Raw genomic sequence first — 23,461 nt, 5'->3', positions numbered from 1 at the left:
AGAATGTGAATGGGTGGGTGATCTCCAACCAATTTGTAGGCCAGAGAAGATGCCTAAAGGGCCGTCACTCTATCCTTGAGTGCTAGCTCTATGTCTAGAGCGAAGCGAATTGACAGGAAGGAATTGGTCGAGTGTGTGCACAGGACTGCAAAATGGAGCCCCTTGGTGGTGTTAGGGAACTTGGTTGCAATCTTGTGTGATACGCTAGCTCCATGTGACTGTGGTGTTGACTTTGAATGGACTCTCAATGCTTTTTTCTTTTGCAAGTAAAATATGGTTGATTATATTACTCAAAAAGACTGATTACAACGGAATGCTCATGCTTGACAGACTAGCTGGAGCTGGTGCAGGGTCATAAATAAATCATGTGTACAAGCCTCTCAAGGTAGTTTGGGTGGGGGGGGAGGGGTGTATCGCCATTTGGGGCTGCCTGCCTGCATCATGAAGAACAGGTCTTGGCCGCCCCAACTACACATGAAGTGAAAATAGAGCTCCTGACGAGCTCGAGACTCGCCCTGCACCTGGTCCCATCGGCCGTGGAGGGAGTGGATGATGGAGGTCCAGAACTTTGCCAAAGTCGCTTGTATTGAAAGTTTCTCTTTGCCAAAAACCTCCTGACACTGTGCCTTCCAGATGTGCCGTCTAGTAAGACTCCCTACGATCTCCCATGCCTTAGAGCGGTCTGCTGTGGGCTCCAGTACCTGGCGGATGGGTAGAGCCTCCAAGTCGACCACTGCGCATGACCCAACCTCAATGATGAAGATCGTGTCCTGCATCCCAGCCTCATACAAAAGGTGATGGCCCTGGCTGACTGCCTGCTAGTAGAAAGCTCCCCATGAGATACATTCAAGGTTGGGTGCTATACGACGGAGAATGTGGCATGCTCCTCTCCACATAAGTTGCGCCGCCTCACACGACCAAAGGGAGTACTTTGGAGTTTCCAGAAATTGCTATGTGCAGTGTTTACAATCTCCATTCTTTTGCATCTGGGCTAACCAACTCCCTACTGCTAGGCCTCCATGTGCCAACATCCATAAGAAATACGATACCCTCCTAAGGTATGGCTGTGTAAATCTCCCTTCTCCTCAACTCAACTCCTCTCTGACAACTTGATGCCCGTTGCGACACCTCCTGGTCCACCATCCTGTATACCTCTCGCCATGTCCTGATGGTATGAGCCGGGCCGGCCTCCCAACCACCCGGCCTCCCGACCAGCCCACTGGATGTGGGGGTGCTCGCCAATCTGTACCCCATCCCGATCTTTGACCTGGGGGTTCCAGATCACCGGTTGGTGGTCTATCTTCTCCTGGCAACTTGGGGGGCTTTGAATTAGGGCCTTACGGAGGCCCTGCCACATACGAAGTAGGCTGCGGAGGAAGGAGGATCTGGGCGGCGTGATCTGGGCCGTCGTGAAGATCCATCTCAAGGACAGTCTCCAATCACCGTCAAGCCTCGGTCTACACTCTCGGAGACCCTTCTGCAATAGGACGTTCCATGTCTGCCCTCCTAGTGTGAGACCGCGGACTACTAGCTTGCCCAAACGGGCCAGACTCTGATACTCTGGGTCTATGATCCCAAGCTCTCCCTCTGACCGATACTAGATGATAGTCACCCATGTCACCTTGGCTCGGAGTCCCTTGAACCGTCTAACCTGGCCCAGAGAAAATTCCGCACTAGGCGCGGGGCGAAGCTGAAACACTCAGGACGAGTAAAAGCACCAACAAGAGGCGATGTACCAAGCTGTCACTACGAGGACCTGGTTAACCACCAGGGCTCAGCCTGCTAGGGAAAGGCGAGTAGTACTCTGGTAGGTCAGCTTCCGCCGACGAATAGAGTTGAGGACTGGAAAAAATTGTTGGGCAAGAGTAATGTCGACTCCCACTTGAAACCCTAGGTAATGGATGGTCTGTCCTCTGCACACCCATCTAAATCCCAAGTGGATGTCCCACTCCGTACTAGACTCCGGGTCCGTAAGGAAACCAATTGACTTTCGCCAATTGATTTTCGCTCCTGCTGCAGTGCAAAACACCTCGAGAGCTAGTCTCACTCTCTCCAGTATCAGCTCATCGTCCTCTATATAGAGTGCTGTATCATCTGTATACTCTGAGTCTAATAGCTCGGTCTCCTCTCTCATCGGAAATCGGAGGCTATGTGACCCGCTCACATGTGGCCTGAGGAAGTGAGACATTACCTCTGCAAAGAGTAGGAATAGGTATGGGGCAAGAGGGCAGCCCTGCCGGACCGATCTCTCTAGCCAAAACTCCTCTACTCGCCTGCCACCTATGAGAACCCTATTGGTAGCCGATCTATAAAGTGCGGAGACCCCGTAGATCCGTGCATGGAGGAAGCCCAACCTGGGCCCACTTTGTCGCCTCAAAGAAGTCTAGGATGCTCCTATCCTGGACAAAGCCTGTCTATGTGTCATGAATGATGTCCGGAAGCACAGGGCAGAGTCGCCTACCAATCATCTTGGCTAGTCCCTTACAGACCACTGATAATAGGGTGATCGGTCTCCATTGGGATAGCTCTAACCGGTCTCCCCATTTGGGGAGGAGAGTGATAAGACTTGCCGATAGACTCCCTCGTGTTTGTTCTGAGCTGAAAATCTCCTGGAAGGCTAGCAGTAGGGGGTCCTTCACCACCTCCTAGTAGGTAGTGAAGAAAACCCTAGAAAGGCCATCCTCTCCCGGGAAAATTCTGCTCGTCCTGTGCATGGAAAGCCTCCTCTAGTTCCTTCTCTGTGAAGGGGTCTAGGAGGGAGCGTCCCATCTCTGCTACGAGGGATGAGATGTGATCCCAGACCTGCTGTCTACATCGCTGTCCTCTGGCTGAGGCTATCTCCTGCTGGAAAAGGTGTCTATGGTAGTCAGTGGCAATCTCCATTACCTCATTTGGGCTAGAGCGAATTCTCCCATACTGATCCCGAAGGCTGCGTATTTGCTCTCCTGAGGTGTGGGGTTGATGCACGTGGAAAATTTCCTTGCAGATCGTATCTCCCTTCCATGCCCAAAATGGTGCTGAGGTGCGGAATGAAAACTTCGAGTGCTTGTCCTCTAGGCTAGCGAGGGTTGCTCGTGCGTGCACCTCTTGTGCGTGGAGGATGGGATTCCCTGGTGCCTCTTGTAGTAGTCTCTATGTGGTTGCAAGGTCCCACCGAAGTGCTCTCTCCTCCTCCTAGCTTTGTTTCCTGGCCTGTAGGGCTGCCTCCTGGCAGATATAGCTCGACTCGACTAGGACCTCTGCAACCTCCTCTGTGATCCGGTCCCTCTTGCCCCACTTCCTAGTCCAAATCTGCTCAATTTGTCTCTTTACCTTCTCCCTCCTGTAGATCAAGTCAGGGATCCGATAGGATCGTGTGTCTAGGGAAGAGGCTAGGGCATCGAGTGTTAGGAGAACCTGGCATTGATTAGAGATAAAGTGGTGCCAGCCAATTGCCCTACCTTGCCTCCACGAGAGCATCCCCACTCTCCCACATAAAACCTGTCTAGCCACTCCAGCAACACTCTGCCTAGCCACCTGTATCCCCAAGACAAGTCCAACAACCTCTCCCTCTTGTGGAGTGTTGTTGGAGCGGCTAGACACTCTCCAGGTTGAAGTCTTCTCCAACAATCCAAGAGTCCACCTCTAGGAGTCTTGTTGCGATCTCCACCAAAAATTTGTTGCGTGCCCTAACCTCAGTAGGGGCATAGACATTGAGGACTCCAAGGCACGAGTCCCCAATATCCAATCTGATCCATAGAACCCTCCCTGCCACAATCATCTCATGGTCTTGTACACATGCGGTAAGGCTCGGGCCAATAGAGGTGCATACGTCTCCACTCCTGCTGTGGACACCGATGGCGTGCTCCTAGTAAGTGTGTGAACTACCTAGGAGTACCTTCCCTACCCAATGGGCTTGGGCGGGAGTGAGCTTGTGCTCTTGCAAAAGTAAGCTATCGATCTGTTCGGTGAGGGCAGATTGCAGTTCTTGCCGAACAATCAACTTCTTGGAACCACGTGTCCCATTGTAGTGGAGGCTGTTCACATTTCAGGATGCAAGATGTAAACTCATAAGGAAACCTGTGTGACTGACCCAACAAGCATCTGTTCGGTGTGGAAGCTACTGACGAAGAAGAGGAGCTATGGGGCATGTGGATATGCTTTGCTGCAGGCTGGGACGGTGAACTCCATTTTCCCATGGTAGCCCTCGAGCGACCATGGGGGTGATAGATGCACCTCATGGTATCACTAGGGCATCTATCAGCGAGGCTGAGAGACGTGACTCTGTATACTGGTAGAAACGGGCCGCCTGTGCCAGGGGCCACTCTATTGCATCCGCTCTCCATTGTGGAGGGGCTCGAAAGATAATGCTCAGATATGGGACCTTGGCCCCAACCCACTAGTTAATGTCCATCATGCAACCTGGCCACTGCAAGGAAAAGAGTGCTAGTCCTCCTTCTCCCATCCACTGGGAGATGTGGTCTGCCACTTGACTCTTCACCTCTTCCTCTATCTATGTCATCATCCAGTCTCGTGTATGAGAGGTCTGAAGGAAGAAAAAATAGTTTGGTCCATCCAGTGGTGCTAGTAGATTGACCTTGCTGCTCCTTGACTTGTGTACCACGAAGATTCCCACCTCTAGAGGTAATGGGAACTCTTCGCGCTCTACAACTCTCAGGTAAGACCACAGACCATTGCGAAAAAACTCCTGTGGTTGCAGTTGCGCTTGTCTCGCGAAAGTGTGATGGGCGGCATGGACAAATGAGCTGGTGGCTATGTGGGGAGGGGGGGGACTAGGCTGCTGGTGAGTTGAGGATGTCGGCATATGGGGCTTCTCACCTCTTGTGGGGAGGGGGGGGTCACCTGTACTGGGTGGGGATCAGGGGGGACTGATCGGGGGGGGAGATGGTGGGGAGGGAGAGGATCGAGGGATGGTGGGATGGTCGAAGGCACAAGGCGGGTTTTGGGGGGGGGGGAGGGGGGAAGGGACTGGTGACTTTGGAGGGGAGGGGGGCTGTGGGCTAGGGTCGGGGGGTGGAACCGTAGGGAGGAGGGGGAGGGAGGGTGTGGGGGATGTGGGCCCTCGGGTGAGGTGGGTTGTGACGCCTTCGTGGGAGGTGGATGCGGAGGCGTGCGGTTTTGCCGAGGGGACGAGGAGGGGGGGCCCGCATGGTGCTTTGCTGCCGGGGGGCGACGCCTCTTGCTCCTTGCTACCGTGGCTGTGTTTGAGGGGATGTCTACGGCCCCCCTGCCGTCTCCCTCTCTGTTGTCTTTGGACCCATGTAAAGCCGTCAGCATCCACCTGTGGGCCTATCGTCGGCAAAGCCGCCTTGGCTCCGCAGCGTGTGCAATCTGTTGCCTAATGCCCAAAGTCATGGCAACGCAGGCACTGTCCTGGCTGCCCAGTCACAATAACCTGCTGCCTGAAAGAGTATCCGCCTGTCTCAATCTTCGAAAATTGTGGTATATTCTTTGTCTCTTTCACTGCCACCTGGACCTTAGGGACTCCTGCGGCGGCTATCATTGCGTCCGTGAAGGAGGCGGGGAGGTCAGTGCCGAAGAGCGGTCCAAAGTCCTCCACTAATTAGCGATACTCTATTGCCAATCCGGAAAATAGTAGGGTGATTGGATGTCTAAGGAACCTGTTGTGGAGCGGGAATGCCTCCATTGTGAAGCCATTGTACTAGGGAACCATGTAGATAACCCCCTTCGTGGAAGCATAGGGTGAGCTATCCACTAGCTCAGGGGCAGAGTTTGCCGAGGTGAGTCATACCATGGAGATCCTTTGACCCATGAGAATTGCCTCCACGATCTGCGCTGTGCCAGTGTGAAGCGTGGAGTGAAGCCAATCCCAAAACTGGGTCCTGGATGGGGCCTGACCAAAGATCGTTGTTTCTTTTAGCTCCAACTATGTGGCATGGACGGCGAAGAGCTGTTTCTCAGATAGGACAACGCACAAGGTGTTTGACTAGGGGGCACTTGCAAAATGCACCGGCGTCTTGATTGGAGGTTTCCATTGAACGTCCTGCTGAGAACCTACCAATCACGCTGCTGTGTTGCCTGAGGGGGGAGTGTTGATGCAAATGGAGGGAGCAAGGGGGGGGGGGGGGGCAATGGCGAGGAGGGGCGGATGCTGTTTTCTGGCGGTGGGGGAGGTGCTGGACTCCACGGATGGCCGGCTCCTGACGGGAACATGCAGGTGGGGGACCTGCCGGATGGGGCCGCAAGGTGAGGGAGGCAGGGGCAACGTGGGGGGGAGGGGGGCAGTTACAGGCGTGGGGCAGTGCAAGGGTTTCCTGGTAGTTAGCATGGTGGGGAGGGGGGAAGCGTGAGAAGGAGGTTGCCTGGTGGCCAGCAGGGCTGGGGGGGGGGGGGGGAGAAGCATGAGGAGTTGACAGGAGGGGGAGTGTAGCGCCTCAGGAGGGAGCACAATGTGATGGCGGACAGGAGGGAGAGGGGGAAGGCACGATGGTGGTTAGGAGGGAGGAGGGAGACGTGATGGCGGGCAGGAGGGGGGGGAAGGTGCGATGGTGCGACAGGAGGGAGGAGGGAGGCGCGATGGCGGGCAGCGGACGCTTGGTGTTGAGCTTTGCTTTGGCGATTTCGGCGCTTGAAGGGGGGGGGGTTTTGTGAAAGTAGGGGTGATGGATGTGACTTGAGCAAGGAATCGGACAAAGGCTGCAAGGGTGGATGAAGAAGCGGAGGATGCCATGTGTGAAGGAGGGAAGATGATGGCTGGTGGCGGGCTGGCTGGTGGCTACAAGCGGAGGGCGGACTATGGCTATGGTGAGTTGGATGGGCTTTGGTAGGTGAGTGGTAGGATATAGGGGATATAATAGGTTGTGACGGGAGCATGAATGTTAAGTGTTGAAAAAGGTGGTTGAAGAGAATGGCGTTGGATTGGTCAGTCGTTGTAGGCAAGCAACGTCAGTCGTGTTAGCACTCCAGGCGCACATGTCTTGGAGATGTCCTTCATCAAGAGTATCTTCGATACCATTCTCAAAAGACGAGAATCAATTTCAATAGATTGAGATGTAGAAGTAAGCATGCTTGACACATGAGTAGAGAAGAAAATTGAAGGAAGAGGTACATACTCTGTTCCAATTTTCACATAGGGATGGCCAGTCGAGATTTTGTCCTTCGTGCATAGTTAGTAGATGGTGCATGTGACTGACCGAACAGGCATTTGTTCGGTGTGGAAGTTGCTGATGAAGAAGAAGAGCTATGGGGCATGCAAATATGATTTGCCACATGTCCGGAAGATGAACTCCATTCCCCCATGGTGGCCCTCCGGCGGTACCACCAGGGCATCTATCAGCCAGGTTGAGAGGCGTGACTTTGTACACTGGTAGAAACAGGTAGCCTGTGCCAAGGGCCACTCGATCACATCCATTGGTGTCCACTGTGGAGGGGCTCGAGAAATAATGCTCAGATGTGGGACCTCGGCTCCACCCCACCAGTTAATGTCCATCATGCAACTTGGCCACTGCTGGGAAAAGAGTGCTAGTCCTCCCATCCACTAGGAGATGTGGTTTGCTACCTGGCCCTTCACCTCCTCCTCTATCTATGTCATCGTCCAGTCTCCTGAATGAGAGGTCTAAAGGAATAAAGCATAGTTTGGTCCATCTGGTGGTGCTAGTAAATGGATCTTGCCGCTCCTTGACTTGCAAACCACGAAGATCCACACCTCCAGAGGTAGTGGAAACTCTCCGTGCTCTGTAATTCTCAAGTAGGACCCCGGACCATTGCGGAAGAACTCTTGTGGTAACAACTGCACCTATCTCAGGAAAGTGTGATGGGCGGCAGGGATAGATGAGCTGGTGGCTGTGTGGAGAGGGGGAGGGGGCTAGGCTGTCGGTTGAGGGGAGGATATAGGCATATGAGGCTCACCACCTCCCGTGGGAAGGGGGGGGGGTGGGCTGGGGGAGGGGGTGTTCAGCTGTACTGGGTGAGGATTAGGGGGATTGATCGGCGGGGGAGATGGTGGGGAGGAGAAAGATCGAGGAATGGTGGGGTGATCGACGGTATGAGGCAGGTGTAGGGGGGGCTAGTGGCCCTGGAAGGGGGAGGCTGTGGGCTAGGGTCGAGGGGGGGGGGGGTGGTGTGGGGGTTGTGGGATCTCGGGTGAGGTAGCCTGTGACGCCTCCGTGGGTAGTGGATGTGGAGGTCTGTGATCCTGCTAAGGGGGCTGCGGGGTGCTCTGCTGGGGGTCCGTCGCTCGTTTTCCTGCTCTTTGTTGTTGTGGCTGTCTGAGGGGCTGACTGAGGCCCCCCCTGCCATCTCCCTCTTTGTTGTCATGTTGGACCCGTGTAAAGCCGTCAGCGTCCACCTGAGGGCCTGTCGGTGGAGCTGCCTTGGCTCTGAAGCGCGTGCAATCTGCTGCTTGATGCCCAAAGTCATGGCATCATAGGCACTCCCCTGGCTGCCCTATTACAATAACATGCTACTTGAAGGAGTGCTCGCTTGCCTTAATCTCCAAAAACTTTGGTAGTCACAGCCACTCGTACGTTTGGGACTCTTGTGGCTATCATTGCATCCGTGAAGGAGGCAAGAAGAACTGTGCTGAAGAGCCGTCCAAAGTCCTCCACTAACTGACGATACTCTACTGCCAGTCCGGGAAATAGTAAGGTGACCGGATGTCTAAGAAACTTGTTGTGGAGTGCAAATTCCTTCACTGTTAAGGTTCTATACCAGGGAACCATGTAGATGACCCCTTCGTGGAGGCATAAGGTGAGTTTTCCAGCTCACGGGATGTGTCCGGAAAGGTGAGTCGAACCATGAAGATCCCTTGACCCGTGAGAATTGCCTCCACAATTTGCATTGTGCCAATGCGCAGCGTGGAGTGAAGCCAATCCTGAAGTTGGGGCCCTAAATGGGGAGTGTCCTACGATCTGACCAAAGATCGCAGTTTCTTTCAGCTCCAGCCCTGTGGCATGAACGGCTAAGAGCTGTTCCTTAGAGAGGACGATGTGCAAGGTGTTTGACTGGGGGGCACTCGTAGAATGCATTGACGTCTGGCCAGAGGTTTCCATTGTGCATCCCTGTTGAGAACCTATCAATCACGTTGCTGTGCTATCGGAGGAGGGGAGTGTTGCTGCAGATGGAGGGAGCAACTGGGGGGGGGGGGCGATGGCGAGGAGGGGTAGATGCTTATTTTTGGTAGTGGGGGAGGTGCTGGACGCCAGGGATGGCCAGCTCACGACGGGACTAGCGCGGGTGGGAGGACTTGCTGGACAAGGCCGCAGGGTGTAGGAGGCGGGGGGTAGTGCGGGGGGGGCGCAGTAACGAGTGGGGGAGGAGCGCAGGAAATTGCTTGGTGGGGGGAAACAAGGCGCCGGGGAGGGGGGGGGGCGGGGAGGTGCGAGTAAGAGGATTGCCGGGCGGGGGGGAAAGCTGGGCGCGATGGCGGGGTAGCGGCATGATGGGCAGGAGCAGGAAAAATAGTGCCTTCTTTTGAGATCCTCACATTATGATTTAGAAGGAGGTTGCAGCTTTTAGCCCATCCAAATCAAAGGGGGTACCTTGCTTCTAGGGGCCATGGATGGGGGTGTGGCAAGAAGTGTGGTAGCAACTATGACAATAACCATCAGACAATTGATTCTCACTATTTGAAAGAGGACGAGGAGCATACTGATTTCCGCTACAAGACAAAACCTAGTGCAATTATTGTAGTCACAAAGGCCATTGTTAGAGAGACTGCAGCTGGCATATGAATGATGAAGCGCTTGATGATTCCTAGTCTCAAAGGGGGATTTATCATAGACACAAAGCTCGAGGTGGATGAGGTCGTGATTGTGGGTGTTGGTAGTCCTACACTGCTCCATCAAATACTCCTCTTGAACACACATTTCTTCATGTCCTAGCCAGCAGCCCATTGGGCCATCTCATCCTACTTGGTCATGGCACCATTCGCCTTTTTCAAAGGCTCCTTGGCCAGTGGCCTACACTAGTTGCTTGGACAAGCTTTCTTTAGAGAAGATCCACCTTGGATATTCTATTTTCCCATCTTTGCAAGATGAGGTGCCCTTTCCTTTGCAAACAATGCCTCCCTCCCTAATGGTGCACAACCATCTTACACCCTCCCCTTACTCCTCTTCCTTTTATGACATTGTCTTCCTATCCTCTTCACATTTTTGAGCAGGATTATCCCATTTTACCATCTTCATCCATCCCTATTAGGTCCTTCATGTTCTGATTTCCATAGTACCCTGAAATGGCGTTTCAAATCCTATTTCGGAAACCTCATTTCGGGAACATTTCCGAAACCCTGAAACGCCTTTCGGGAACAAACTTTTTTTCTTTTTTGGGAGGGGGATTTGTTTTAGGGGGAGAGGCCTTAAACTTTACCCACCTGTGCTTCAGTTTTTAACTGACAGACAATGTGTTTTAGCTCTCATATTTCAATTCTAGCCTTCAAATTACACTTTTATTGCATGTGTTTGCATGCATATTTTTCTTTGGTAAAGCCATCTATAGTGAGAGGGTGAAAGTGGTCACACAAAGATTTGCATAACTAAGAAGGTATTGCTAGCTCTCAACTCTTGCTAACAACTAGTAGCTATTAAATAGTGACATGAAGGCTTAAAATACTACTCTTGTCACATTTTGTTTGATATAAGAGATGGAGAGAAGATGATGACAAGTTCATGTGACATGATGGCTTGGAGTTTTGTGTAAAATTTAAGTGAGTGGTGTTATGTGCATTGATATATTAAAGTGCATATGTATAGATTTAATGCTAAAATCTGAAACTCCTCCCCCCATTTCCAAAACTAACTGAAACTCCAAAACTCTGATTTTTGCTGTGTCCGTTTCCCCCATTTCTGCAACTCCCTTGTACTATGTTGGCCTCCTTGACCTCTCACTGCCTGCTTCTATCCCCGCAATCCTCTTCCTGTCTCTTTGGTCAGCCCTTATTCATTAGTTTTTGAGGATGCTTGTGATGCTTTTGTGGGTCTTGATTCAATGATTGATGTTCTTTGTGCTGATGATATATGAGAGGATGCGATTATATGTGCTGATTCTATGATTGAGGAGTTCCTTAGTCATATCAGGGAGGATCCCTATCTAGTACTTGTTAACAATTATGTAGAGGATTTATCCCTTTCATGTTCTTTAGCTTCTAGGGACCCAGAGGGGGCAGGGGGGTGTGTACCCATGTAGGATGATTCTTCTTCATAGGCTTCTTTCATGGAGAAAATCTCTTGGGAGCAGGGTAATTCTTCTTCATAGGTTCCTTTCATGGTGAACATTTCCTGGGAGGAGTTTACATAAGAGGATCTTTCTGTCTTACAGGGATACATTCAGACTCTAGAGGTTATATCTAGTCCATGTGGTGCTTTGCAGGTTCAGAATGGGGTGGACCTTCTGGTCCTTGAGGCAGCCAACTCCATTTTCATTCTGGCCCCCAAGGGGCTACCTCCTTCCAGGTCCTTAATGTGTCATGCTGCTTCCATTTCATTTCTGCTTATGGAGGGTTGTCCTTTTTTCTGTTTTTCCACATGGATATTTCCAGTTTTAGATTTCGAAGTTCATGTTCCTAGAATCATCTCAGCATCTGACATTCACAGGTTGAAGCTCAATATTCAAAGGCTTGATGACAAGCATTGCTTGGTATCATTTTTAGTTCTACCCTGATAATTTATGGAGAGCAGTTGATTGTATGGAAAAACTTTAATGATTAGGAGGACATTGGGTACAAAGGATGGGCAAAGTACTTGCTACTTGATAGCATAATTTGGCCACAATGCTAAAATCTGGACAATTGTCATATTTCAGTTTGTCTTTTGGATCATGGTACTTGTGGTTTTATGGTGCTTCCCTCTTCGATACCTCTAGCAGGATTGTGGAGGATGTTGAGCTAAAAATGCATTAGCTTCACTTAAACAGTCCCCAAACATGCTTAATTAAGGAAGAAACCTTGTTTATTTAAAATAAATGCGTTTTTAGAGAGTGTATATATCCCATAAGCACAAACCCACTTGGGAGGGCCCAAACTTTCTATAAATAGGTATGCTGCCCTCCATTCAACCTTAATCTCGTCTTTGCAGGTTTGAGGTGTTTGCAGGCCTCACCTATTGCCTCGCTAGTTTTCTATCTCCTCTTAGCAGTTGCTGCTGTTTTCTCTCTCCTCGCTACATTTTGCAGTTTTCTATCTCCTCTAGCTATCGCCATCATCATTTTAGCTTGCGTTTGTAGATTTTCTTTCTTCTCAGCTTGTGCTTACATCACACTCTCTCTCTAGACTGCCGTCTGCATCAGGTCTAGCCACACATAGGCTATGTTTAATGTTGTTCGACACTCGGAGGCTGCCTTGCTGTGATTTGGGATCCGTTCGGAGTACTACACATTCTCGAGCTCATTACCCTTGCCCTGGTCCTTGAGATACAAGAGTTCGAGGTTCAATATTCATTCATTGCATAGTGTGTTTGCTGCATAAGCATTGTATATTCAATAGTCATATCACTTCATTCATTCTCCGTGTTCATTGTCTTTGAGTTACCCTAACCCTAATTGTGTTCTTCTGTCGGTTTGTGCTTTGTTGTACGGTGTTATTTGTGTTTCTGTGTTAGGGTATTTCTTCATAGAGGATGGAAAGAAGAACCCTAACTAAATGGAAAAGACTTTATTGATGCTGAATTTGCATGGCCCTTGCAGATGCTACACATGGTGAAGCAAACTCCAGCCTACAAGAACAAGTTGAAAGCATTAGAACTTGAGCGGAATGTTATTGCCAAAGGCAAGAAGAAGATGTCCAAAACAAGGAACAGGTACCAAGCACATATCCTTCTCTGACTTTGCCATAAGCATATTTTTAAGCTGTAAACTGTACTGAAGTATAAATGAAAAGCTGAGATCAAATGCAAAGTCAATAGGCTTGAATTTTGTCAATCATTATGACTTATTTTGCATCATTTACAAGTCTCCGCAAGTTAGGTTGGTAGCTAGTCATGGATCCTTTGTTTTACTTCTCAATAAATGGGTAAACTAAGAGCAGTCATATGGACAATTCTTTAACCTCACATTCCTCCCCTAGATGAACATCCTACTATTTTTCTTATCCAAAAGCTTTACCAAATATATGCAGATTAGTCATCAAGTCAATGGTCTAGACCTCCAAACATCAGCAGGGAATATGCATTACCCTAGAGAAGAGACAACATTCTCTTTCTGCAATTTATAATACATTTTTCTTTAACCCATCTACTTGCCTAATTAGTTGCCATAGAAAATGTAAAGTTCCATTGATAAAACCATGAATAAGGTCTCACAAAGTGAGAATGTTATGGTTTAATAACATGGGATGGGCATTTTGTAGCATTTCATTGCAGTCCCCCAACCATCCTAGACTCATTCCCATGTTAGAATCCCCTGTCTCATAGTGACAAGGGATGGCAAGTCTTGTCGTTGTCCTTGTTCCCATCCTTGTCCCCAAAGCCTGTTTATGGCTATGGACCTTCATAAACCTAGTTGTGCATGTGGGGTCAGTAATATGCCATGTTGAGGATTCTTTTGGATGTGTATAATGAGGTATTATTTCTAGAGCACTGGATGCCAACTTTAAGATCCTTCTTCATTCCTCGTTTACTACTCCCTAAATAACTTCATGTTTCCATGTATGTGTAGATGGTCAAGCCTTCCTTACTATTTGTTTCTGCTGTTATGTCCATCATGTGGAAATCCTTCAATTCTAGACATCTTCAAGCTTGAGCAACCTTTAAAGATCCCATTGGGTACTCGCCAATGCTAGGGCTTGGGCTGCTAATTCAACAGCTAACAATGTTGGGTTTCTCAACATCTGCAAGGGAGCTGCAGTTACTAATCGGAGCAGTAGATGCATGTTTAGAGGGCCATATAGATTTCAATGTACTTTGCAATATTTGTGTAAGGTTGCCTGATGGCAGAGCTCCTTCACAAGCTTTGAACAGACTAATTACACAAGCTTGTCAGAAGTGTCACTTTAAGATCTTCCAAGATATGGAATGAGGTTTAGTCCAATCAAACAACTGCATAGTGGTCTTTGGAGTGGATGCCATCCTTAGCTTTACCACTTTTTCACAGAACAACATGAAGAAATGAAGGCAGAAATAGAGAAAAGGATGGGTGAACTGCTAATAGACAGATGTGACTTGATGAAACATAAGATGCAGAACAAGGTACAAATGGAAATGCAAATGGTAGTTGTTCTCATAGGGGTGGAAAATAAAAAAGAAATACAAAAGGAGATGCAAGAACAACTAGATGTCCACATGGCTGAAAAAGATACTCTGAGCTAGTTGACAGCTTGCAAATAGAGGTTGGAAACACATGGAGAACATGCCATGTTCTAGCTTCTGTTACAAATATCCTTTCTACTATGTATGTCTTTTATTAAGAATCTATTTTATGGGACTAGACATTCTCTCTTGGGAGGCAAGACCTTCCCATTTGCTTTATTATTTTGTGTCACAGGTTTAGCCACCCATGACTTGAAGGCGGGGTTGATTTGTTTTCATCCAACATGTAAGTGTGTATATAGGTGTGAACACCTTTTACATCACCAAGCATTCAATAAGGATCAATGGTTTGGGTGTGTACCTTGGGCTATATATTCAGGCCCTAGGTGTTGTACTTTAAGATCACTCTATCAATCCAGCATTTAGCTTTGTATTGTGTACTATGAGCCCCACTCTCCACTCTTGAGCTCCATACCCAATAATTACAAAACCCTGCTCATTTCAGAGGCCAAAAACAAACAAACCCAGCTTTACCTGAAAAGTGTATGCAGGCAAAATCTCTCTAATTGGATACTTGGAGTGTGACTAGATATTCGGTTGAAAGTATTTACAGTAATCAAAATAGATAGTATTCTATAGAATTTGAAGGGTGATACAGTAATGCAAGAATAGTTACTTTGCCCTCTTCAATGATTATCCCAAATAAGTGTTTGATGTACAATGGAGGATATGACATAGTTTGACACAAAATTCCATGACTCTTTTGAGCAATAAGAACCAACCAGCTTGGCTGTGGCTTACTCTCCAGCCATCGGCCTCACTACATTTTGTCATTGCAGGCTGCTACCATGCTCTCTTCAGCCTTGGCATCACCTATTGTCTCCCAACCTGCTGTGACAGTCCTGTTCATCTATGTTGCTGCCATAGTGGTCTACGTGAGACTTTCTACATTGACATCGGTGGTTTGCTGCATAGGAAGCATGACACTCTTTGATACTCTCCCTCAGCCCACTTCCATAAGAGTGGCTGTCCAACAGCCTTTGCTCCTTGGGCACGCAGTTGAAAATTTTGCTCATTTATCCATTATTCATTTCAGCATTCAATCATCATCAATCTCTTCTTTATTTGCATTTTTGTTTGAGGTCATTGTGTTAGTTGTATTCATGCACTTTTAAAACAAGACTGAAGATTTTTCAGTATGATAAGTGGCTGAGAATGCTCTATAAAAGGGGAATCAATGTGCACTCTCACTTTCATCCATTCATCTATGATTTGACATAATATAAAAGTCCATGACTTGTTTTAGCTTAAGAATCAGCCAATTGAGACGTGGTTGACTCTCCAACTATCGGTCTTACTGCATATATCATGGCAAGCTGCTACTCTACTGCCATCATGGGACACGAATCTTTTTGATACTTTGCTTAGCATTTGATTTAGTTGTTAATCAATGTGCGAATATGAGGTGCAAATGTTGTGCAAGACAACTAATTCACAATGATGGGCCAAGGACCCCAAGATATCAGTGGGTGTCAAAGGAAAAAGTTGTAATAAGTTATATTAGTAGGGTATGAAGTGGTGCTTGGTGACAGATTTTGGTCTAAAATTTTTTACTAGCCATTAATATCTGTGGTGACATTAGGAACTAGGCATTAATCAAATAGTCAATGCGAGCTTAGGGACTAATAAATGCTCAAGATTGCTTGGATGACATACTGGCCTAGCCAATTTCATTGTTGGCTAGTATGGTTAACTTTAATTAAATTAATTTTTAGAATCAATATTCAGTTTTTTTTTTAAATTGAAAGTTCTTGCAAAATGCATTTACAAGGCTGCTAATTGGCAAAACTTGCTCATGCAAGTGAGGGCAAGGCTATTCAAGGTTGGTGGAGCCTCATTCTAGCATTGTGGAGGTTGGGATAGGAAGAGAGAAAGTTCGTGTTGCAAATTTTCAGCCATTGGTGATGAGCCCAGCCATTGGAGGTTCCAAAGAGCTGCCCCTAGAGCTGATCAAGAGGCTATTGGAGGTAGGTGACAGCCCTTGTAAGCTGTCTATAGGCAGCTGACAGTAAATTTGGGGCCCACACGGGTAGGCAATTGCATGTGGGGCTCTTGTTGTTGATGGTGGCTGCAGCCAATCAGCACTCATAGCAGGGCAGCATTAAGTTTCGGCCAATTTTGGTGATAAAAATTTGGAATTTCTCTCTCTTTAGGTTCCTCTCTATTCTCGTAGTCAACTCATAGTGTCCTTCGAGAGATCTTAGCCGAATTCATTCCTAAGAGGAGGCAACTGAAGTTCTGTAGCTTAAAGCATTAAAGGCCTAGTACTTGAAATTTAGCAGTTGATATTTGGGGATCTTAGAGAATTTCAAGAGGCTAGACAACCAACATTAAGTTTGGGGCAGAATTTGTCTTCTAGGGAGCAAATTAAAGTCCATTCCTGAAGCAAACAAAAGGACAAATTGGTTTGAAGGCTTGTTGGTTACTATGGACAGCAAGATGTATTGAAGATTGAAGGAGATTCAAGTTGGGGGATCGAGCTTTCCTATTTTATCATCAAGTGTGTATGTGTAGGTACCACACCCGAATACTTTGAAGTGAGAGTGCCAAAGACTACCTCATAGGCAAGTCTTCTCAGGGACTGTGTAGTGAGGCACCGGTTGAGGATGTACATTGAAGTGTTAACAATCGCATTCCATAGGTGCTTAGGGAGCTCTACTATGAAGAACATAGAGTGTGCCATAGCCCATGTTCACCACAGTCTAGTTCCTACGTTCTACAACTCCATTCTAAGAGAGGGAGTTGGTAGAGGTGAGCTCGCGAGAGATGTCATGTTTGTACAAGAAGTCGCCATTGATATTTACAAGTTTCCGCACTATCTTTGTCATGGCGATGTGGATTTTTTATGCGGTGCTCAATATTTGATTTCATTATTAATCAAATGTGCAAATGTAAGTTGCACATGTGTTGTACAAGTCAGTTAATTCATAATAACAGACGAAGGATATCGAGAAGTCAATGGGTGTTAAAAGGCAAAAGTTGTAATAAGGTATAATAGTTACGTAGTAGCTTGGTGATAGATTTTGGTCTAGAATATTAGTCAGGTGCTTGCGTGGTGACTACTCTTGGTGTAAAATATTTTATTAGCCATTAATGTCATTGGTGACATTAGGGACTAGGCATTAATTAATTAATTAATGCTAGTTTAAGGACTAATAAATGCTCACGATGGCTTGGATGAAAAATGTCTGTTCTATTTAATTGTTAGTTGGCACAAATTTTTTTTGAGTAATAATTAATAATTAAAATAATTTAGTTATGCTGAAAATGATTGAAAAATGCAATTGTAAGGCTGTCACTCTGCAAAACCTTCCCTTGCAAGAGGGAAAAGGGTTGTTGAAGACTGGTGGAACCTCATTCCAACATTCTGAGATTTGAAGGAAGGAGTAGAGAGGCCAAGCTGCTCTAGGCGCCTATTGTGGAGGCTATTCCAGCCATTGGAGAGTTCATAGGAGGTAGGCAACAATTGATCTAAGGACTCTAGTCTCCTACACACTGGCAACAAGCCAATTTTGGCAATGAGACTCTCAAATTTCTCTCTCCAGTTTCCTCTCTATTCTCTTAGCCAATTCATAGCTTCCCTCGAGATCTCAACCAAATTCGGCTCCAAGAGGGTGCAATTGAAGAATTTCAGCTGTTGGACACTAACTTTTAGAGAAAAAATTAGGGTTTAATATTCACCTTGGAAAGAGTGCTCAAAAATTGGGGCCTAGTACTTGAATTTCAGTTTTGCTGAATCATCTCAGTAAAATTCAAGAGGTCAGCCAATCAACATTGGATTTGGGGCAAATTTTTTCATTCAAGGAGAAAATTGAAGAGCAACTCGGTTGAAGGCTTATTGGTCACCTATGATAGTAAGAGGCATTGGTAAGTGAAGGAGATTGGAGCAATCTTAGTGTACTTCTTCCAATTGCATTATAAGAGAGAGACATTGCAAGGGACGCTAGTTTTGGGGCCAATTGCATGTCCAAGGTCCAAGATTAAGTGGCAACATTTGCATTTCAATTTATGTGAATTTTATGCTTATTGTAATTAGTGCTTAATCAGGTCAATACCACGCTATCCAAAAAGGATTGGCTAGTTTTAGTCTTTGATATTGGCCTCCCTTCTTGTTGCACCTACTTGTTGCATTGCATGATAGTCATCATCTTCCTAAGAGAATACTTGGGCAAGTGCACAATTTTCCCCACGAGAGACATTGTTGAAGTAGCATCTCGCTATATGTACATTCTCATCATGTATCTATGCATCTCATTGTACAAAGCACCCTTGTGTGGCTCCTAAGCTATCTCCGCTGGCGGCTTTGTTACCACCATCCCTCCTTACTTCTTTATCCCTTTACTTCATCACCAACATTGTGGATGGGTGGTTGTGATAGTCTTCTATTTTGTGATGTTGGAGTTGACCATCCCTTTATTTCACCCATGGGCACATTTACTCCATTAAGAAAAAACAAAAGTACAAATTGGTTTAACATCATCTTTGTAGGTCTTGGTAGGCTACTAGGTAGTTGACAACCACTCTTTGTCTGATACCTTGGTTTCTCTAGGGTGGCTCTTTGGACTTTAGAGATAAGATAACCATCACCTCCATAGTCTTTCCCTTAGGGATAAACATCATAGGCCTAGTGTCCTAGTGTCTAGTATAGAGACATAGCCATGAAGGTTAAAAACAAAAGCGAAGTGCAAGACTAAGTAAGCTTACTAAGGTCTAGATATTTTCATGAGAATAGTTGGGTTGGGATGTCTTGGGGTAAACATGGGATGAGCTACACTTATAGTCCCTTTTTGGTTCTAGTTTTGGGCTTGAGAAGGGTGTTAAGCTAAAAAATATGCATTATACATTAAGCTCATGAAAATAGTCCCAAAATGGAAAAATTACCAAAGTTTATGTGTTCCATAAACAAACACCCAAACTTTGGGAGGATCCACATCTATAAAGAGGAGATTGCCTAGCCACTTGCTCTATCCCTTTTTTTTGTAGGCTACATCAATTCTTCTGAGCCTTCCTTGATTAGGCACCTCATCCAGTCATTGCCATGGTGATCGTCAGCTGGTGCCCATCTGTTTGCCAACTCCACCAAGCTGCATTTCACTCCAGTTTGTTGCCACCACCAGCTCTTGCAGTGACCATCCACAGTTGCTACCTTTATCCTGATTGACTTCTTTAGGCTTTGTTTTTTCCTACTTACTGTCCTCTCCGTTCAGCTTGTTGCCGTGATCATCTCTAGCTATTGCCCTTTATTAAAAAATTCTACAGGTTGCGTTTTGTCCCAGCTTGTTGACATCATCATCGTCATCAATAGTAGGTCGTTTTTGCGTTTTTGTTTTCATCAGCCTTTGCTTCAATTGGCTTCTAGAGCACTCTGGATCTCATTAGTGGATAACACACATTGACAACTCCTTGAGTCTGCTCTCATTAGAGCCACCGACTATTGGACAACTCTTGCCTTGTGCATTGTGTACATTTCATTTATTCATTCATTAGTTAGTTATCTTCATTTTTCTTTTTTATGTTTGTGTTTGAGTTCAGTGTGTTTTTGTTGTGGTCGTATACTCTTGTGTTTTCTTTTGCAAACCCTAGCCCATCTCCACAAAAAACCTCTATAGTGTTTTTCGGTGATCTCCAAGAGTGCTTACTAGATCGTGAGGTCTTAGAACCTCCTTTTGCTTGCAAGGGCTTAGTGTGCATCGAACGATCTCATGGCCTTGAGCATAGAACTGTGACAATCTATGGCACACACAGTGCATTTGAAAGTGTACTGCCATTAGCAAAACAAGAACAATCTTTCCAACTTGCTTGGTAGGTTAGGAGTTATTGGGTGATGTGAATATAATCCTATGGGGGTTGGCTTAAGTGATGAGAACATATCTCATTGAGAAATGATGTGCATGTTAACACGACTATCAATGTACCAAACATGTAAATCTGCATCAGCCATTCATAGATAATGGAAAGACGGGATGCAGTATGCTAGACTCATAGAAGATTGGGGTGATAGCCTAGTTTTCTTAGGCAACAAGACAGAGGCAATTCATGTAGAGATGGAGACTTGAAAAACATGTCTTGTAGATCCAGATACCATATCCAAATTGCTAATAGGATTTGAAGACCATGTTCCAAAAGTTTGCATATGTAGGTAAGAATATTCCAAGTTTGGGGGAGCGAAAAGATTGGATACATGTTCTAGCTACTCTAGACTTGCCACTCACAATGAGGATGATTTTAAGGTGGTTAACGAAAAGCTAAACTACAAAGACCCCCATGGCAGAAGCACCTGCAAATCATATTACCATAAATGGAGACTCACACACTGAGAGTGAGATTGAGCATGATCCTAGTCAGCCATTTTTGAAAGTACAATTATTGCCATACTGGTATGTACAGAGGTAGAACTATGTGACTAATAAGGACCTATTCTTTAGGCTGATCAAAATGCCCTATTTAGATATGTGCCATACCAATTTTTGTTGTTAAAGAAAGGTTCACTCTCTAAACTGATTAATTGAAGTCAGACTGGCCCAAATACCTCTTTGCTTTAGTATGCCTTTTTTAATTTAATAGTTAGGTGTATTGGATTCAGGTGGTAATGGATATGCTAGAATGGCGAGGAAGCATCACTATAAGGTTTACCAACATTATTCACATGGGCTTTACATGCTGGTGCTTGCCTTCTTGGCAGTATCATCCTTCGTAGATCAGCTAAATTAAAACATCCACTTCACTACAAAAAAGAAATGAGAAAGAAGCCGTTTGCTTTCCTTATATGTGCACTTATGCAAAGATGCAGCTGAAAGTGAATCTTTGTTTCATGTATTTGATATGGTGAAAAGCTCAGGTATATGAAGAGATATCTTTTTTATATTCATGAACTTGAGGAGAATGTTAAGTGTTTTATTTGGGAAGAAATCTTAAGTTTTATCTGCTGTAGGGGTAGTCCGGAGGAGGAGCTGAGCAATGACTTAGAGCTACACATTGATGGAGTGAATAAGCCAGCTATTTGGAGCCTCATTGGCTGTCAGTTTGTCTTATTGCCTTACATTATAGCAAAGGTTCTCTCTCTCTCTCTCTCTCTCTCTCTCTCTCTCTCTGTGGTACAGACCTGCAAAGGTTCTCTCTCTCTCTCTCTCTCTCTCTCTCTCTCTCTCTGGTACAGACCTGCAAAGGCTTTGTGTTTTTGAGCATTATTCTTGGTAATAGTTAGCTATGTGAGGATTTGCCACATCATATTGTACAGAGGGCTCTCCACATCATAATCTACACGTAGTTTTTTGTGTGCAGATTTATTTCTATGCAGGTTTATTTTAGTTATGCAGTACTTGAATGCAATTTCTTCTAGGGGTTTAAAAATGAGACTCTCAAGGACAGCATGAACAGTACAGGCATTCGTCGGTTTTGATTTTTGGTCCTTTCTCATCTTGCTTTGAAAGCGGATTTCTGTGGGACCACAAACCTAATTGTGATCCGCTCACTTTTTATCAAAGCTTTCTGCAACTAAGGGCATACAGACTGCTAACAGCTGTTTCAGTACTAAAGGCGGTCCTTTCTATACGCATCCATTATCATGCTTATTTAGCTGCTTAAGTTTTCACATGACAAGGAAAATTATTAAACCCTTCAGTTCATTCAAGTTTCTGATTTTTCATAGATATACATATAGATTGACATACAAAATTTCAAAAATAGGATGAATATTTGAGCCGATACAGCATGTCATTCAACATGCAAGCACTTTCAAAGCATGTTTAGCAGGAAAAAGTTCCATTGACAGGAAAACCAACTGTAAAATCTAGGCTCTGTCTGATCATTTCAATCTATAACAGTATTTGTTGTATTCTTTGGCGGTTTCACCTGGTTTTTAAAAAAATTTAACCTGAGTGAATGGCTTGGATGGAGCCAACTGTCTAATAATTAGAATGGTGTTAATGGTCAGCAAATTTATTGGCAAGTCTGCTGGGTATCGAGATACTGGATAAAGACATTGCCTTATGCTTGGGAGGATGCAGCCTATTTAACTCGCAGATGTCTCGGCATACCACACGCCACATGGATGAACATGAGTAAGCTGGTTGATCAAACGTCTGAAGCTTTGAGACATGCTTGTGCATTCTGAAGCAGCGGGTCACAATCTTTTCGATGGCAGGTGAGGTGGCCCAAGAGGAGCTTGTTTCCAGGCGACTATGGAATCGGAAAAACATGGAAACATATCAACTTGAAGTAAAGAAGGACGCCAAGAAAAGGAGGTGACCAAGATCCATCAAAGGTCTTGGATGCTTTGATTGCGAGGGAGTTAGCAGCAATGGATCTTATAATTAGCACTAACGGATTCTAATCCAAGTTCCTGGGTCTGGAACCCATGAGTTGCGAACCTATGTCATTTGGAACTTAGTAATCCTTCCATAATTATGCAATACATTATAAAGAGTGACCCATCTTATCGAGATCGTATGTTTTAGCCCATGTGGATTAAGGTGACATCACATAGCTGTGTCATCACATTTGCTTACATTGGTTGCTTTTTAAGGAAGCTTAGTTAGCCTTTTCCAAAGCCATTGTGAAGTTTGAGGTAACCAAGTTGTGGGGACAATCGATCTCACACACACACACAATAGTCTCTTAGTCATCCACCAGTCTCTCCTACATAGTAACTTGCCACAACCCCCTTCGTCGTTCTGCCACTTCAATCCTCCATGTCATCTTGTAGGAAGGCCTCCAACTCAGATAAACAACATATGGACCTCGTATTCTTTAACTAATTTCATCATGGAATTTGGTGTCTCACACACACATAAAGTTAACCTAGTTTTAGTTGCCCCAAAGGCGTATATGACAAGGAGATATCAATGTTTTTAGTTACAATCCACTTCTGTGTGCCAGTGGCACAAAAAGAAAATAGGATGCCATTAGCACAAAAGGAAAGCTAGTTGATTAAGCTTTTAAAGTTATTAAATACATCATGATCTCAACGTAACCTAGTCCGTAGGCTTTTTGAACTCCTTTATGATTGCTTTGCCACCTTAATAATTTGCCCATTCACTCTATCTTTGTGGGTCATATCTTAGTCTCTTTTTTGCAATTTCTAGCTACCAATCATTACTTGCTATTTTTAGTTGTCTTCATCTTGGCAATTTTACTCGGTTGTGCTTTGAGCTATATTGGTATATATTCATTTGTGATCCACACTTTCAATCCCTTGAAGCAATATC

The 23,461-nt window shown here is 45.8% G+C and overlaps 1 protein-coding gene across 1 annotated transcript in view; it reads left to right on the top strand.

Annotated features, from left to right (window-relative positions):
- The window catches only part of LOC148032610 (Chaperone DnaJ-domain superfamily protein), a 122,255-nt gene extending 99,277 nt beyond the window's left edge, over positions 1 to 22,978 (top strand). Inside the window, exons 7-10 of the mRNA XM_087683229.1 lie at positions 12,637 to 12,749; positions 21,187 to 21,307; positions 22,189 to 22,315; positions 22,399 to 22,978. Of these exons, the coding sequence (XP_087539355.1) occupies positions 12,637 to 12,749; positions 21,187 to 21,307; positions 22,189 to 22,315; positions 22,399 to 22,502 (465 nt within the window). The 3' untranslated portion in view covers positions 22,503 to 22,978. The remainder of the gene's footprint in view (positions 1 to 12,636; positions 12,750 to 21,186; positions 21,308 to 22,188; positions 22,316 to 22,398) is intronic.
- Positions 22,979 to 23,461: the final 483 nt, after the last annotated feature.

This window comes from Lygodium microphyllum, chromosome 8, assembly GCF_053477565.2.
Source record: "Lygodium microphyllum isolate KBCC chromosome 8, Lygodium_microphyllum_v1.1.10, whole genome shotgun sequence".
In the NCBI taxonomy this organism is placed as follows: Eukaryota; Viridiplantae; Streptophyta; class Polypodiopsida; order Schizaeales; family Lygodiaceae; genus Lygodium; species Lygodium microphyllum.
The sequence above is the reverse complement of the archived record's forward strand: the minus strand, read 5'-3'. Positions and strand labels throughout refer to the sequence as shown.